Source organism: Saccopteryx bilineata, chromosome 3 (genome assembly GCF_036850765.1).
Source record: "Saccopteryx bilineata isolate mSacBil1 chromosome 3, mSacBil1_pri_phased_curated, whole genome shotgun sequence".
NCBI classification, from domain to species: domain Eukaryota; kingdom Metazoa; phylum Chordata; class Mammalia; order Chiroptera; family Emballonuridae; genus Saccopteryx; species Saccopteryx bilineata.
The window spans coordinates 279469794-279484121 of record NC_089492.1 but is presented as its reverse complement, the minus strand read 5'-3'; the positions used below and the strand labels follow the sequence as shown (position 1 = coordinate 279484121).

Sequence of the window (14328 nt, the reverse complement as noted above, 5' to 3'; positions counted from 1 at the left end):
TGACCTGGTCAGTCTGGTCTGTGCAAGATGACAACCAGAGGGTCGCAGTGTCAGTGGCTGATAGCAACACATGAAGAATTGAAGGTACGCTGGCCTAGGAGTGAAGACCCCTCAGCTAGAACCTTCTCCCCTCTCCGGTCCCTGGATGCCTGTCTGTTGAAAGAGGGATTTGGATGAGATGATTCTAGAACTTCCTTTTACTCTTAGCCTGTGTGCTGCTAACGGGAGGGACGGGAAGCTTGGTGACATAGTGGGGACAATAGTTTTAGGTTGGGATTTTTCATGCTTCTCACATCCAGCCATATTCCTTCCAGGGATTGCCATTATTGTCTTGGGTAAGACTGTAGACTATTAGAGAAAGAATCACAAAAACTTACTACAACGGCAAATTAAAAGGACAGAATGTTGGAATCGCGCACAGGGGTCGCCCATGTCGATTTTGTTCCCGCTGTTTCCCAGTGCTTAGCTCGTTGCCGGCATGTGGGAAGTGCTCAAAAAATGAAAGAATGAGTGAATGAAACTGTAGATTTAGCAAATCCTACAATGATAGAAGCTGAGCATCAGAGAATGTTAGAATTATGGGAAACATTATCCACTTCTTCAGAAGAGGGAGCTGAGATCCCAGGGGTCGTAGGGTGTAGCGTCTTCTGGGTGCTGAAGAGTCCAGGGGCATGGCTCTTCCTAAGGGGCATGTGGCCTGGGAGGCCAGCGATGGTCCAGGCCACAGTCTGGGTGTTCTCAGGGAGGGATGGGGTTTGCAGGAGAGGAATTTTCCAGAAGAAGGGTTTTGGGTGCCAGTGTTCCCCAGGCCTGGGGCTGCAGCAGCTGGAGGTGGGGGCCTCCACAGGCCGCAGGGAGCAGGCGGGGCGTGCCCTTAGCAGGGTGGGGTGGGACCTGTGCACAGCCTGTTGGGGTAATGGGCGTATTTGCGGTCGTAGGTGCCCAGGTTTTGGCGAAAGCAGAGCGCAGCCGTCTTGTCACACTCGCAGGTCTGTCGCTGGCAGGCAGTTTTGCCGGCTGATGGGACAAGGCGGGTCAGGGTCCAGAGGCTCACGCATTGGACCGCTCCGGGGTCCATATTCTCCCCTCCCCCATTCTACTGGAAGCTCATTCTCACAGGGGCTGTCCCGGGGGTGGGTGAGACACAGGGCAGGACACAGGAGGGTCCCCTGGGGCAGGATGCTGGAAGGCTGCAAGTTTGTCCCTCCTACCCCAGCCCCCTCTCAACCCTTAGCTCTCTCCTCCTGGGCCGGGGGCCAGCTGGTTCACCAACTCTCATCTGCCCCAGCCTGGGGGGATTTCTAGGCAGCTTCTGCCCTCCAGTGTGAAGCATTGCTGACCGTGGGTTGTGGGCATTGAGCAGCGAGGAACATTATGAAATGACAGCAACCCAATCTCAGATGGCTGGTGTATGCCCAGAGTGGCCTGTGCCCGGACTGGAGGCAGCTAGGACTGAAGCTGGGGACCCCGTGCTTGTCTCCATGAGTGGACGGAGCCCATTTTTCTAGCATTTACCTTAATTCCCCCGCCACCATGTGTGTGCCCGCACCCAGCCAGGGAATCGGAACTGGCATCAGGCGCCAGGGGCCCAAAGCTGCCTCTCACTGCCTCTGTCTGCCCGAGCAGGGGCCCAAAGCCGCCTCTCACTGCCTCTGTCTGCCCGAGCAGGGGCCCAAAGCCGCCTCTCACTGCCTCTGTCTGCCCGAGCAGGGGCCCAAAGCTGCCTCTCACTGCCTCTGTCTGCCCGAGCAGGGGCCCAAAGCCGCCTCTCACTGCCTCTGTCTGCCCGAGCAGCTCGCCCCTCCCTGTCCCCAGGAATACCTCCCACAGCTCAGAGATGTCCAGGGCTCACCCCCCCCCCAAAGGTCAGTCTCCATGTCCCACCAGAGTTCTGGCCAGGCTGCTATTTCAGCAAAACTCCGAGTTGGAAGGGGTTTAACAGTCATGTCAGTCCTTTTGAGTGGTTCTTGCCGGGAGCTAGACTAAAGCTGGGGGAGTGTGATCAGCTCCGTTTATAGACGAGGAGGCAGAGTGACACAGTGGGTGAAGGTGAAGCCCCGAGCCCGTGTCCACGCCCACCTGACACTCAGCACTGTCCTGACCATCCCAGCCAGCCTGCGGGAACCCCCAGTGACAGGGAGCTCACTTCCCGACAAAGCTGCCTTGCTGAGTGGATGGCGGCAGGCATAAGAAACAGCCCAGTCTGCCTCCAGTGGTTCTGGTCCTGGCGCCGCCCTTCCCTGGGACAAACCTTAGAGGTCTGGGTTGAGTCCCGCCCGACCCTCCCTGTCCTTCCCTGCGCCCCTTGCGGGGCCTGCCCTTCTTCCAGGCCGCCCCTGCGCTGCAGCAGGAAGATGGCTCGGTGGTCTGGTCCAGGCTCCCCAGGGGACTGGGCTGTGTGAAGCCTTCCTTATTCTCACTTGGTTCAGGCTGCTGCCCAGGGCAAGGAGCAGAGGAAAGCTACTTGGTCCAAACGGGCATTGGACCCGGCACGCTGAGCAAATGGTTCCAGCCTGGCACCCCACTGGGGGTGGGGGGAGTCAGTCTTTGGGAAGGGGGTCTGCTGTCCCAAAACAAAGCTCCAGCTCTCCTGTCTGCGAGGATGGCCTTGAGGCTCTGTGCTGGGGATTGTGCCTCTAGCTGCCGCCCCAGCCCAGGAGGGTGTGTGAGTACAACCCGCTGAGGGGGTCTCAGCTCTGCCCCTTTGCTCCTTCCCCCCAGACGGAGCTGGGAGGCCCCTGGGTGGGGGGAAGCACCCGGGTCAGGGAAGGGGTGATGAGTCACAGGGCGCTCTAGTTGGGTGTCAGGTGAGCCTCTGGGTGGTGGACTTGCCCCTCCCCCATTCCACGATGATGCGGGTCTGGCTCAGGGTTCCTGTCTGACGATAGGCCCCCCCCCCCCCCCCCCCCGCCGCCCTGTGTCTGGGCACCTCAGGCTGTCACTTACCACAGAAGACGTTGCTCTTGCTGGCGGAGAAGAGATACCTCTCCAGTTTGGGTTCGCAGCCCAGCTTCTCCAGCCGCCCATAGCAGCAGTCGTGGGCATGGCAACACCTGGAAGGGCCGTCAGACTGCCCGCGGGCCTGGCACCCCCGGGGGCTCAAGGGAGAGGTCAAGCCCCACTCCCAAGATGGCCTCAGCTCCTCCCTCCACCCAGGGTGCCCCCCCAGGGAGGCCCGCCTGCTCACCAGTCCGTGGGGTCCACCGGCCAGTGGGAGCCGCCGACGCCGCAGTAGCAGCCGTAGTCATTGTACTGCAGCGCGGGCTTCCCAGTCACCCTCTCAATCATCACCCCGAACTGGACCAGGTTCCCGGCCGCCAGGGCCACTGCAGGCAGGGCGGGCGGGCGGGCGCCATCAGGTCCCTGAGGGTGCCCTGAGGTCCTCCAGTCCTAGTCCAGTCACCTCTCTGGCTGTCAGTTAATCTCACGTCTCCAAGCCCCTCACTCCCAGCACCAGTGAGGCTAATCAGTGATCACGTCTCTGTGATCTCCACTGCACCTGGTCCCCTCGCTCAGTCCCCCCACCCGTGTTAGTGCACATGACCCCCTCCCCCGCTCTCCTCCGCCTCCCAGGATGCCCCCACTGTTCCCCAGATGGCTCCCAATGGGTCCTGACCATCTCCCAGGTGTCAGTCCCATCTCCCAGGAGCACCCTGCTCCCAAGTCTCGTTGGATGCCACCAGCTAGGCTTCCCAGCCACCTGGACTTCCCCCACTTCCTTCAGATCCTTTCGGAAATGGAAGTGAGGGTGGAGTGTGGGTGGCAGCAGCCCCATGTGTGCTGTCTGGGGTCCCCATCAGTCCCTTTCTCGTGCCCCTCCTAGGCTGCACCCTTTCCCCCACCCCACCCCTCTCCAATGGTCAGTGCTGGCTCCAGCAGACCTGGCCTCAGGATGACCCACCACCCTGTCCCCAGGGCCAGGCTCAGGGGCCTCCAGGGAGTTTGCGGTTCCCATCTGGATCAGAGGAGAGGGTGAAGGTCACAAAGGTCACTTACCCAGGAGGCAGAGGAAGGTCAGAAGAGGGGGAGGCTTCATCCTGCGGGAGGGGAGGGGAGCAGGGACAGAGGAGCCAGGCTGCAGGAGCAGGAAGTGAGCAGGGGCGCCTCTGGTCTCAGGGCACCTCCTCAATTAGTTAAATACCCGGGGCCTGTCCACTCCCCATCATTAACCCCTGCATGCCCGATGACTCAATGATACTTCCAGGTCTGACACTCTGGCCAAGCCCCCAGGGGAGGGGCCAGTCTGGGCCGTGAGCTCTTCTTCCAGGCAGTCTGGGGAGGGGGCGATCCGTAGCTCTTTGTCCTCAATGCCCTTCCCATCACCGGCCCTTTGCTCCAGATCACTGCGCTAGCGCCAACTGGTGGAGCCCTGAGCAGGGCTGTGACAGGTGCTTTTCATTCTTGGTATTTCTTTCTCATCCCCATTTTACTGATGCAGCAACTGAGGCCCAGAGAGGCTGAGAAACCTAAGTTCACACAGCCGGGAAGTGCCGTGTCCGTCCTGTTTCCCCGCTGCTGGGACTCCAGCCTGCCCTCTGCTCCTGCCCCTTGCCTCGCCCCCAGCCTCTCTGTCTTACCCGGAGGGTAACTGAGAACAGCTCAGCCATCGACCAGGACCATCGGCAGGACCCCTGGTGTCTGGGAGGCCGTTTGTCCAAGAACCTACAGGCTAGAGGCTGGGAGCTCAGCCGGCCGAGCTTAGGGACTGTCTTTGTTGTTCTTTCCTGGGAAGGAGCCTGCTTGTTTGGCAAGTGGTGAAAATGCTCCAGGTGTGAATCTATCTCCCCAAATTCTCGGACAGTGGGTGGGTGGTGTGGCTACCGGAGAAGAGCCCACATTCCAGCTTCCTGAGGTCATCTTAGGGGCTGGGTCCGGAAGATAGTAGCCCCGGGCTCACCTTGTCCCCCAGGGAGAGCTGCTGTCCCCATGGTCAGAGGGATGGAGGAGACAGTGGCTCTGTCGTGGTCAGAAGTTTCAAAGCCCCACTGACTACGGACTCACAGTGACTCATTTGCTGACTGCTGCCCCCTCCTTGAGTCCACTCAGGCCAGAGCTGGAGGCGAGACACCCCTGTCCTGGGCTGCGTCTCCCTCCTGCCCCTTCCTTCCCTGTTCCCTGTCTGGGACTGGGATAACTCGACCAACCACTTCCATCAACGCTGGAGGCCTGGGAACTGCTTGATGTGTGGCCTTGGAGTCCTGATTCCACCGCTTATTATGCGGCCTTGGGCAGGTCCTTTCCCTGGCTGAGAACCTGGGTTTCCTGTGATGAGGGTAGCTGGCCTCCCACCCCTCCGCCTTCAAGCGAAGCTCACGGGCATCTAAGCAGGTGGCCCGCAGGGAGTGCTTACTCTGTGCCGGGACAGCGCCGAGTCCCTCAGCAGCCCCAGCACGTGAGTGCTCCCATTGTCCCCACTTCACAGAGAGGCAAACTGAGGCACATGTCTCAGTCTATGGTGAGCCAGAATTTGGGTCAGGCAGTTCAAAGGGCTTAACTTATTGCTGACAAGGAGGCATGGTGCCGAGCTCCCAGGATACCTGAGGTCCCTCAAAATGTTCAGCATTGTTTAAAGTCAGAAGAGAAGAATGACTATCATTCAGTCTCTGGATTATATGTGTCGCCATACCAATAAAGTCATCACCTTTGCTTTTTTTTTTTAACGCAGGAAAAGGCTGAGAAAAGTAAAAGTGCCCAGGGAACACGAGAATAGTCATGCAGTGACCCCGAGCTTACCCACGGGCCTATGCATGTCCCCTTACAGGAGCCGACTTGGGGCCTGGCCTCGGCCTCTGTCCCAGAGGGGAGACCGGGTTTCACACTGCAGACAGAAAGGAGTCCCAGCCCGGTGTTCCTCCCCCTGCCCAGTCAGGGATAGAGTCCCTGGGGAGGTGTCACCTCAGAGAGGGACGGGAAAGCTGGCGGCAGGGATCCCTGGCAGTGGTTTAGAATGAAAGGTTTTTGACCCAAGAGTCAAGTCAGTTGAACACTGACATGCATTAGGCAGCGGCCTGCCTCCTCCCCCTCCAGTTTCTTGCTAATAACTCCTCCCGAAATCCTCACGCTTGGGCTCTCTTGCCAGCTGAGAGCAGACTTCAGGGGAGAGGGGCCAGAGAGGTGAGTCCCCCCCGCCAGGAGCACCCCGTTGCGGTGAGTCATGGTCTCCAGGGAGGGGGCTCCCTTGGGCTCACCATTGCCTTTTGATTTTAATGAGGACACCTCCTGGCAGCCCCTGGCTCCTGGCCTGGATCACAAGAGCCCAAACGGTGAGTCACTGAGGAGCTATCTCCTAAACAACTGAGAATTAGCTTCAATTCCTGAGGAGGTTTGGCCGGCAGCCCTTCCTGCAGCAGCATAAGGGTGTTCCCCAGAGAGGGTGGGGTTTCTGAGACAATCCCTTGTGAGCCATTTTGAATCCTGGCCGGGCCAGGATGGAGCCCCTGCAACCCCCTGCCAGTGTGTACCTGTGACAGAAGACCGAGGCCTGTAAGGGCCAGAGCCAGGCAAGGAAATCCAGGTGGGCTCTCAGGCGGACGTGTCCTCAGTTGATGATTGAAGTGAGCGCGCTGGAAGGACTTGGACTTGGAGGAGAGTTTCAGGTGTTCAGGAGATGTGGTTGGTTTTATGGTTTTCTCAGCAGTGGCACAATCTGTTTGAATTGTCTCTGCATCAGCAAGAACGGGACTTGAGTTCGCTCCGCCACGCAGGAGCCGTGTGGCTTTGGCCAGCCCTGTCACCTCTCTGAGCCCGGCTGCATCATCCATACTATGTGGATAATTAGACCTCCCTTTTAGAGTTCTGGACCGGATGCAAAGGAGATGAAATGTGTAAATCCCTTTGCAAGGTGCCATGCCCAAAGGAGGAACCCAGAAATGTCGGGTCCCTCCCTCTCTCCTTCCTTACCTGGTCACGGATGAGGCAGCTGCTGTCCCAGGAGCTCAAAGGACTTCCCTTAGCTGGCATATAGCCCACAGCTGGGCCAGGGGCCCTAGCATTTCAGTGGGATTATTGTCCGACCTTGGGCAGGTCTTAACTTCCATGGTGGAGGGTGGCTAGGGTGGAGGTGAGTAGAGGAAACAGAGCCCTGTCTTCTTTCTCTTGGTGTAAAGCTGCCCCTTGTTTGTCGTCATTGTCATTATCATCATCACCCTAACAATAAAAATGGCGATACAACTACCATTTACTAGCTCCTCCAAAGTACCAAGCACTGAGCTGGGGGCTCTTAATCCGCCTGATCTCACTTCTGTTGCTGCCTTGAAGACTCCTACAGACTCCCGGCAAAGTGTCATAACCAGGAGGATTCGTTGCCTGTTCAGTCAATGTGCTATATTGAGGACTTACTATGTGCTGGGGATACTCAGGAGAGCAAAACCAGACGTGATTTCTACCCTCATGGGGCTGACAGTAGAAGACAGACAGTAATTACCTACTGAATGGAAACTTACAAGTTGAGGTAAGTAGCTTGACAGAATGTTCCGTGGGGCTATGAGAGCATTTAACAAGGGCGTCTGATCTGGGCAGGCTGTCAGTGAGGGCTTCTCTGTGGAAGAAATGATTTAGCAGGGGAATCTCAGGAAGTTAACTGAGTAAAGTTGAAAGTGGAGAGAGTTTAAGTAAAAGAAACAGCCTGTGCAAAGGCCCAGTGGTCCGAGGGATATAGCACCCAGGAGGGACTGCAAGGAGGCTGGGGTAGCTGAGCTGGTGCTGGACTAACCTTGAAGGGTATGTATGATTCATCAGAAAGCTGATCCAAGGACCTTGACCTTCCATTCACCCCACAGAAAGCGTTTTGCTTGAGCCTGATGCAACAGGTGGCCTAGAGCTTGCAGAATGCTGGAGAAGGGCTGGGAGTCCCCCGAGAGAATGAAGCAGCTCTCTGAAAGGCCCCATGATCTTGTCGTTCCAATGAGGATCCCCTGTGGGCACCTGAAGGCCAGGGAGGCTGGTCCTTCCAGTGGGACAGCTGTCGCCACACAGTTGGGTTCTCCATTTGGGATGGAGAATAAAGAACAGGAATCCTTGATGTGGGCCTGTTGTCATCTTTCATAAGGGTGCCAACTTCCTTGTAAAATGACAGCCACTCCTTGCTGGTTTTTGTCCAGGGAACAATGGAATGCCAGCGAGGGCTTAAAGCAAGGAGGCGTTCTACTTGTGCCCGTGTTTGGACAGGATGCTTCTGGCTGCTGAGGGGAATGAATAGGAGGACACTGGCAAGGAAGAGAGAGCCAGAGAGCAGGGACGGCACACTGCAGGATGGCACAGGCCCCACACACCAGGGGATGGCGGGGATGGGGTGGAATGCACTTGGTGGGTGGTGGAGCCTGAGGATGTGTGAGTGCATCGGGCCCCCCCCCCTTCACGGAGCCTTCATGGGTGCGGTGATCATGGGCAGGAGGGGAAACAGAGGGCTCTCATCCCACAAATGCTTCTGCCAGAGGGCAGAGAGGGGGCAGAGCTCTGGGGAGAAGGGATGCCTGGGCAGGCACGGGCAGGTGTCACGTGCAGAACTAAGCCTGTGCGTTTTGCTGGGGTGCCTGTGTCTGTAAGCGCCTGTGTCTATAAGCGTGCGTAGGCCCCACCCACTGGGAGGAGCCCCTGTACTCCCAGTGCCGTAGTGTTCTGGTTGAGAGGAGGCCATGGGCTCCGGGGTCAGGCTGCCCGGCTTCACCCTTGGCTAAGTGGATGCTTTGAGTAAAGGACCTCACTTGCCAGTCTCCATTTTCTCATCTGTAAAATGGGATGGATAATAACAGGATCTGTCTTGTCACATTGTTGGGAGAGTTAATAAAACAATACTTGGAACCTGCACGTGTGATAGTTATCACTACTATCGTTGTTAGGAGCAGTGTTAGTTGTCAACACAGATTTGGGGGCCTCCTCTACAAAGCCCCTTCTTCTCCGGGGGTCTCAAGACTCTATTCTGGTTGGTAGTGGTCAGGTGCAGCCCTAACATTTAACATTGGTGTGGCCCCCGGGGGTCCTCATGCCGTGTGTCCAAATGTTTCAAAGTCATCAATCAAGCTGACAGACTGGAAAGAGCATGTTCAATGCTTCTGTCTGAATATACTTTCCTAACAACAAATGAGAGATTTATGGAAAACCAGTTTCCATGTGACAGAAAGTCAGAAATATGTCCAAATAGATTGAGTAGAGTTATTATTGTGTGTATCTGGATATTGTGTTGCTGGGCTGGCAATGTTTGAATGACTTATAAAATATAGACAGAGGTCTTTCATGAATTATTATACATTTATTTCATAAAATTTGTTTTTCATGCTTCCATCTCAGCAAAATCTCCAATTATGTTGTAATCAAATTTTCATGTAATTTGTGTTCCTCTGACTGTAATGATCTAAAAGATTTTAAAATGTAATTGTATTGGAAGTGTATAAAATCTCATTATGTTTCATAAAAACAACATCAATTACAGTGAGTCTAGAGGGAAAAAAACTTATTTTAATATGTTTTCAAAAGGATTTTTCTTCTAAAATACTCTAAGTTCTCTGTTAGAACTAAAGGGCAAAATATAAATTATAGCTCATGAGTATAAAACATTTTAAATAAAGTTATTTAATATTTTTTAAAAAGTTATTTAGATTTAAAGTTGGCTTGCCTGGCCTGTCGTGGCTCAGTGGATAAAGCGTTGACCTGGAAACACTGAGGTCACTAGTTTGAAACCCTGGGCTTGCCTGGTCAAGGCACATATGGGAGTTGATGCTTCCTGCTCCTCCCTCCTTCTCTCTCTCTCCTCTCTAAAATGAATAAATAAAAAATATTTAAAGTTGGCTTTAAAAAAGGGTTTTTGTTCCAATTCAGTTACATCTTGCCAAATATTTTAATAAAAATAGAACTTACACAATTCTGCTATTGAGTATCATTTAGTTGCCAACGGAAAGAATTGCTTTCATGACTCAGGTGTGTGTAGACCCACACTGATTTACATTTATAAGTGAAATGCACTTTGTTTAATGTTACCACGTGTTCCTATGACCCTGTGGAGCTGTGGTGACAATCCCCAATTCACGAGCTTCTCCAGACCCGCTGGGCTGGCGGTGAACAGACACAGGACATTGGATGTGCAGAACTGATGGGAAGTGACTGTGCCACCCTCTGTACTCAGGCCACCGAGAGGAGGGCTCCGGCGAGTGAGTCTGTCCCCGAGTGCTCCTGCCACACATGTCCTCCCTGTGAAGCAGTGCCCAGCATCCATTGCGATGTGGCGACAGCACAGCCTGCTGCCTTCAGGACACTTTGATGCAGTTGCCTTTTGTCACCAGCACACAGGGCAGGAAACGCCTCACTGGGGCCTGAAGGGTGTTAGTTACGAGAGTGGATGTTTAAGGTTGGGGGTTGTACTGCTCGGTCAGCACTGAGGGCCCGGCAAGGGGCAGAGGCACTCATAGGCTTTTCTGTAAATTTAGTGTGTGTGTGTGTCTGTGAGTTTGTGTGTGTCCGTGTGTGTGTGTGTGTGTCCATGTGCCTGTGTGTGTATGTCTTTCTCTGTGTGTATGTGAGTCTGTATGTGTCTGTGTGTGTCCGTGTGTGTGTCTGTGTGAGTATGTCTGTCTCTGTGTGTTTGTGTGTCTGTATGTCTATGTGTGTGTATGTGTGTCTGTGTGTGTCCGTGTGTGTCCATGTGTGTCCGTGTGTGGTATGTGGGGTCCTTTAGCGCACGAGGCCTCGGCAGGGCCCCCTTGAGTCTTCCTCTCTGGTCTGTGCTCCCGGTGGTGTTCACCACCTCCTGGGTTGTTCTAGGGGTTTTACATGAACTTCCACCATAAGCCTATGAAGAGAGTATTGTTTTATTTTATGGATGATGAAACTTAGGCTCCGTGTCTTCCCAGAGAAGTAACCAGCCCAGGGCACTCCTCTACCCAGCTCACAGGACGGGGCAGAGCCCTAGTCTGCGGCTGCTGCTCCATGCTGCCTCCCAACGCTGAGTTCAGGGACAGGCCTGACTCGGCTTTCTCACTCCTGCCCTGAGGCCCAGGGTCCTGGAAGTTGGTATAGTTCCATGGGTGCACTGAGGCTGACCTCAGCTGCCTCCTCTGACCATTTGTGCTTTGATCTCCAGAGCCTGCCTCTCCACCCTCCCTGGAGGTACTCAGGTGCTCCTTGGCCTCTTTGTTTTGTGATCTGAGTTTCCTAAACCTCCACTAACCTCCTCTCCCAGGCCCCAGCATCTGACATCACCAATGCCCCGGTGCTCAGGGAGGCTGTTCCTTCAGAACTTAAGGAGACTGTGGCACACACTGGAGGGAAGAATCCCAAATGGGGAGGTGAGTGCTCTGGCTTCAGACCCCGATATTAACCAACCCACTGCACGTCCTGGGCCTCTGTTTCCTCCACTGAGCTATGAGAGGTTGCATGAGAATTTGTAAGAGGTCTTGCCATTCTAAGTGACACAGGCCATGCCCTGGACCCGCTGGGATTCTTAGCAAGGGATCTCAGATGCAAAAGAGCCTGGGTTCCAGTTACCTATTGCTGGTGACAAGGCACCCCAAACAGTGACCTAAGCAACAGCCATTTACTACTCCTCACCATTCTGGGGTCGGTAGCTGGTTTCACCTGAGCTCGCTTGTGGGGCTGTCATCAGAGACATCTCCCAAGACCTTTACAAAAGCCCCAAATTTGCGAAGAGCCAATAGCAGGAAGCAATATGCCATACATTAGCATACATTGATGATACATATGGAGTTTGGACAAACAGAATTGATGTCAAATTCCAGTTTTGTCACTTAGATGTTCTACGATCTTGTATAAGTTACTCAACCTCTTTGGGATGAATGTACATTCGGTGCCTGTCACATTGTGGCTACAGAAGGTATAAGTGAAAATCATGAGCAGCCCATTAGGTACTCAAAGAGAATAAGTGCCTGGGAAAAAGACAGTCGATGAGGAAATTACTGCATTGCAGTGCAGATCCTGGGGACAGCTCCGTGAGTGGCCTGGCACAGGCCATGACAGGTGCTTCTTTTTAAACCCTTACATGCACCATGCTCCTTCCTGTCCTGGGACACTTACCTGGAACGCTGTGCCTCACAGTGTCCTCCCCACCTAGTGAGATCCTTCCCGTCTCAGCACTAATGTCACTGGGTCAAAGAAGTCCTGTTAGTTAAGATGATGCTGGTGGCTATAACACAACTCCCCAAATCTCAGTGACTCAGCACAAGTTCATTTCTCTCTCATATAATCAGCCAATGTCAGCTGGCGAGAATAGGGTTGGGGGCTCTGTCTCATGTAGCCTTTGAGGAATCCAGGTTGATGAAGACTTTTCCATTTCGGACATGTGGCTTCCAAAATCACCCTGAGCATTGACAGCAGTCAGCAGACAGAAGAAGAAAGAGGTGGGAAGACATCTTCATTTCTTAATGTTTTAGCCTGAAAGTGATAACCATTACTGCTGCTCCTACTCCACTGGTGAGAACTACCGTATTTCCCCATGTATAAGACACTCTCATGTATAAGACGCACCTTAATTTTGGGGCCTGAAATTTGGGGGAAAAATGTATTACATAAAGTTATTGAACTCAGGTTTTATTCATCATAAAATTCATACAACTCCTCATCACTGTCAAAACTCCCATCCATTAGCTTGTCCTCATCTGTGTCTGATGACAAATCTCTGTCTTCCACAATGAGCACAAAAACAAGGATAAAAAAGCTGGAAATGCAAGTAAAATAATCTACAACCACTATAGAAGATGCACCCAGTTTTTAGACCCCAAAATTTTTGAAAAAGGGTGCATCTTATACATGGGGAAAAATGGTAATCATGTGACCTCACTCAAATCCAAAGAATATCTGGGAAATGTAATTCCTGGCTGCTGCTGCATTTATTCCAGTGATAATCTCCCGACAACCAAGGAAACCTGACTCTTTAGTGTCTGCTGCAGAAGTCTCTTCCACACTTTTATGGTATGATGTCTTTTTCCCTCAAAGCACCCATCACTGTTTATTAGCATTTTAAAAAGTGTGATGACTATTTGATTGTCTTTCTCCTTTTGCAAACTCTAAGCTCCATAACAGTAGTATATTCATCATGGTATCCTCAGTGCTTAGCACATAAGTGTTCAATAATAGTTTGTTGAATAAAGAAAAGAAGATCTATATCTATCTATATCATCTATACCTATATCTATCTTTATCTATATCATATGTATTTTTTACTATTAATATGACAACATATATTTATATATTGGTGCTTTTCATTGTAAGTAACAAAATAACCAGTTTTTCACGTTAAATAGTCAAGTGGGTTATTGGCTCAAATGAGTGAAAGATCCCGGAGGCATGGGAGCTTTTGGACACAGCTGGAGCGCGGCTCATCCTGTTTCCTTTGCAGTTCTTTCTATCCTCTGCCCTCCCAGTGTCACCTTTGTTCTTAAGCCACTTCTCTGGTGCTTGTAAGCTATGCATGCGACCAGGGCTTCAAACTTTGTCGTTCACATTGGGAGAAAAAGAGGAGGGACAACTCCCACAGTCACTGCACAGAAGTCTTCAGATTTGTTCTGATAAAACCAACCTAGGACAGTCTCTGTTGCAAAAGGGATAATACAGAAGCTGACTGACCACCCTTTGGACCCATCCTCAGGGACAGGAGTATTTAAACAACTTCATGATTGCTCTGCAACAGGGAGCTAGTGGAACCCCAAAGGAAAACCTGGTTCTGTTAGAAAGGTGTTAGGAGGGCAAATAGATGGTGCAGAAACACGGAGCCTGTCCTTTCACTAGTGTGTGTCTTCTAGATCTGCTTACAGTGAATACAGAAAGGCCTGTTAAATTAAAGGTGGAGTGGGGAGAAGTGCCAGACTCAAACTGAGGCAACAAAATTGTGATGCTGAAACTACTCTTAGAAAAGAATCCAGAACTCCAACTGGATTTGAGTGATTCTGGAGACAATGTTTGCTCTAAGCCTGAGTCTTAAGATAGGGATATGAAATTCACTGTCATAAGTTGTTGGAAGGTAAATAGTTAGATCTAGACATTGGAGTATGAAGAACCAACCAGGTTGCCTACCTCTCAGCCAGAGACACAAGACAAACCATTGGGTTTCCTTTAATAAAGAAGAATGACAGCTCTGGGGAGCAAAACCAGCAAGAGCAGATGCAAGAACAGAAAACCCGTCTCAAAAACAAGCAAAGCAACTCCCAGTGCTCCCAGCGAGTCTTACAACACAGAGAGAGGTGCTGCCAGACGTCAGAGAGAAAGTGCGGGAGCAGCAGCAAGCCTCAGTGTTGCCTGGAGATGCCCCAAATAGGTGCAAATGAAGAGAGGAAAGAATTTAACACATCCAACTGAGCAAACATCAAGGGTTCTAACACTGCACCA

At 52.6% G+C, this 14328-nt stretch overlaps 1 protein-coding gene across 2 annotated transcripts; it reads right to left on the bottom strand.

The window, feature by feature from the left end:
- Nucleotides 1-630: 630 nt before the first annotated feature.
- On the bottom strand, nucleotides 631-6582 carry PLA2G2E (phospholipase A2 group IIE). Of its 2 annotated transcripts, none has more exons than XM_066265147.1 (5): nucleotides 6462-6582; nucleotides 3997-4037; nucleotides 3188-3326; nucleotides 2947-3053; nucleotides 631-1017 (listed from the first exon to the last, which is right to left on the bottom strand). In XM_066265147.1, the coding sequence occupies exons 2-5, from the start codon at nucleotides 4034-4036 to the stop codon at nucleotides 875-877; spliced, it is 429 nt and encodes a 142-aa protein (XP_066121244.1). In that variant the 5' UTR covers nucleotide 4037; nucleotides 6462-6582; the 3' UTR covers nucleotides 631-874. The 2 variants fall into 2 exon arrangements, with proteins under 2 accessions (XP_066121244.1, XP_066121245.1); XM_066265148.1 differs by lacking the exon at nucleotides 6462-6582 and adding an exon at nucleotides 4578-4686.
- Between the last annotated feature and the right edge of the window lie 7746 nt (nucleotides 6583-14328).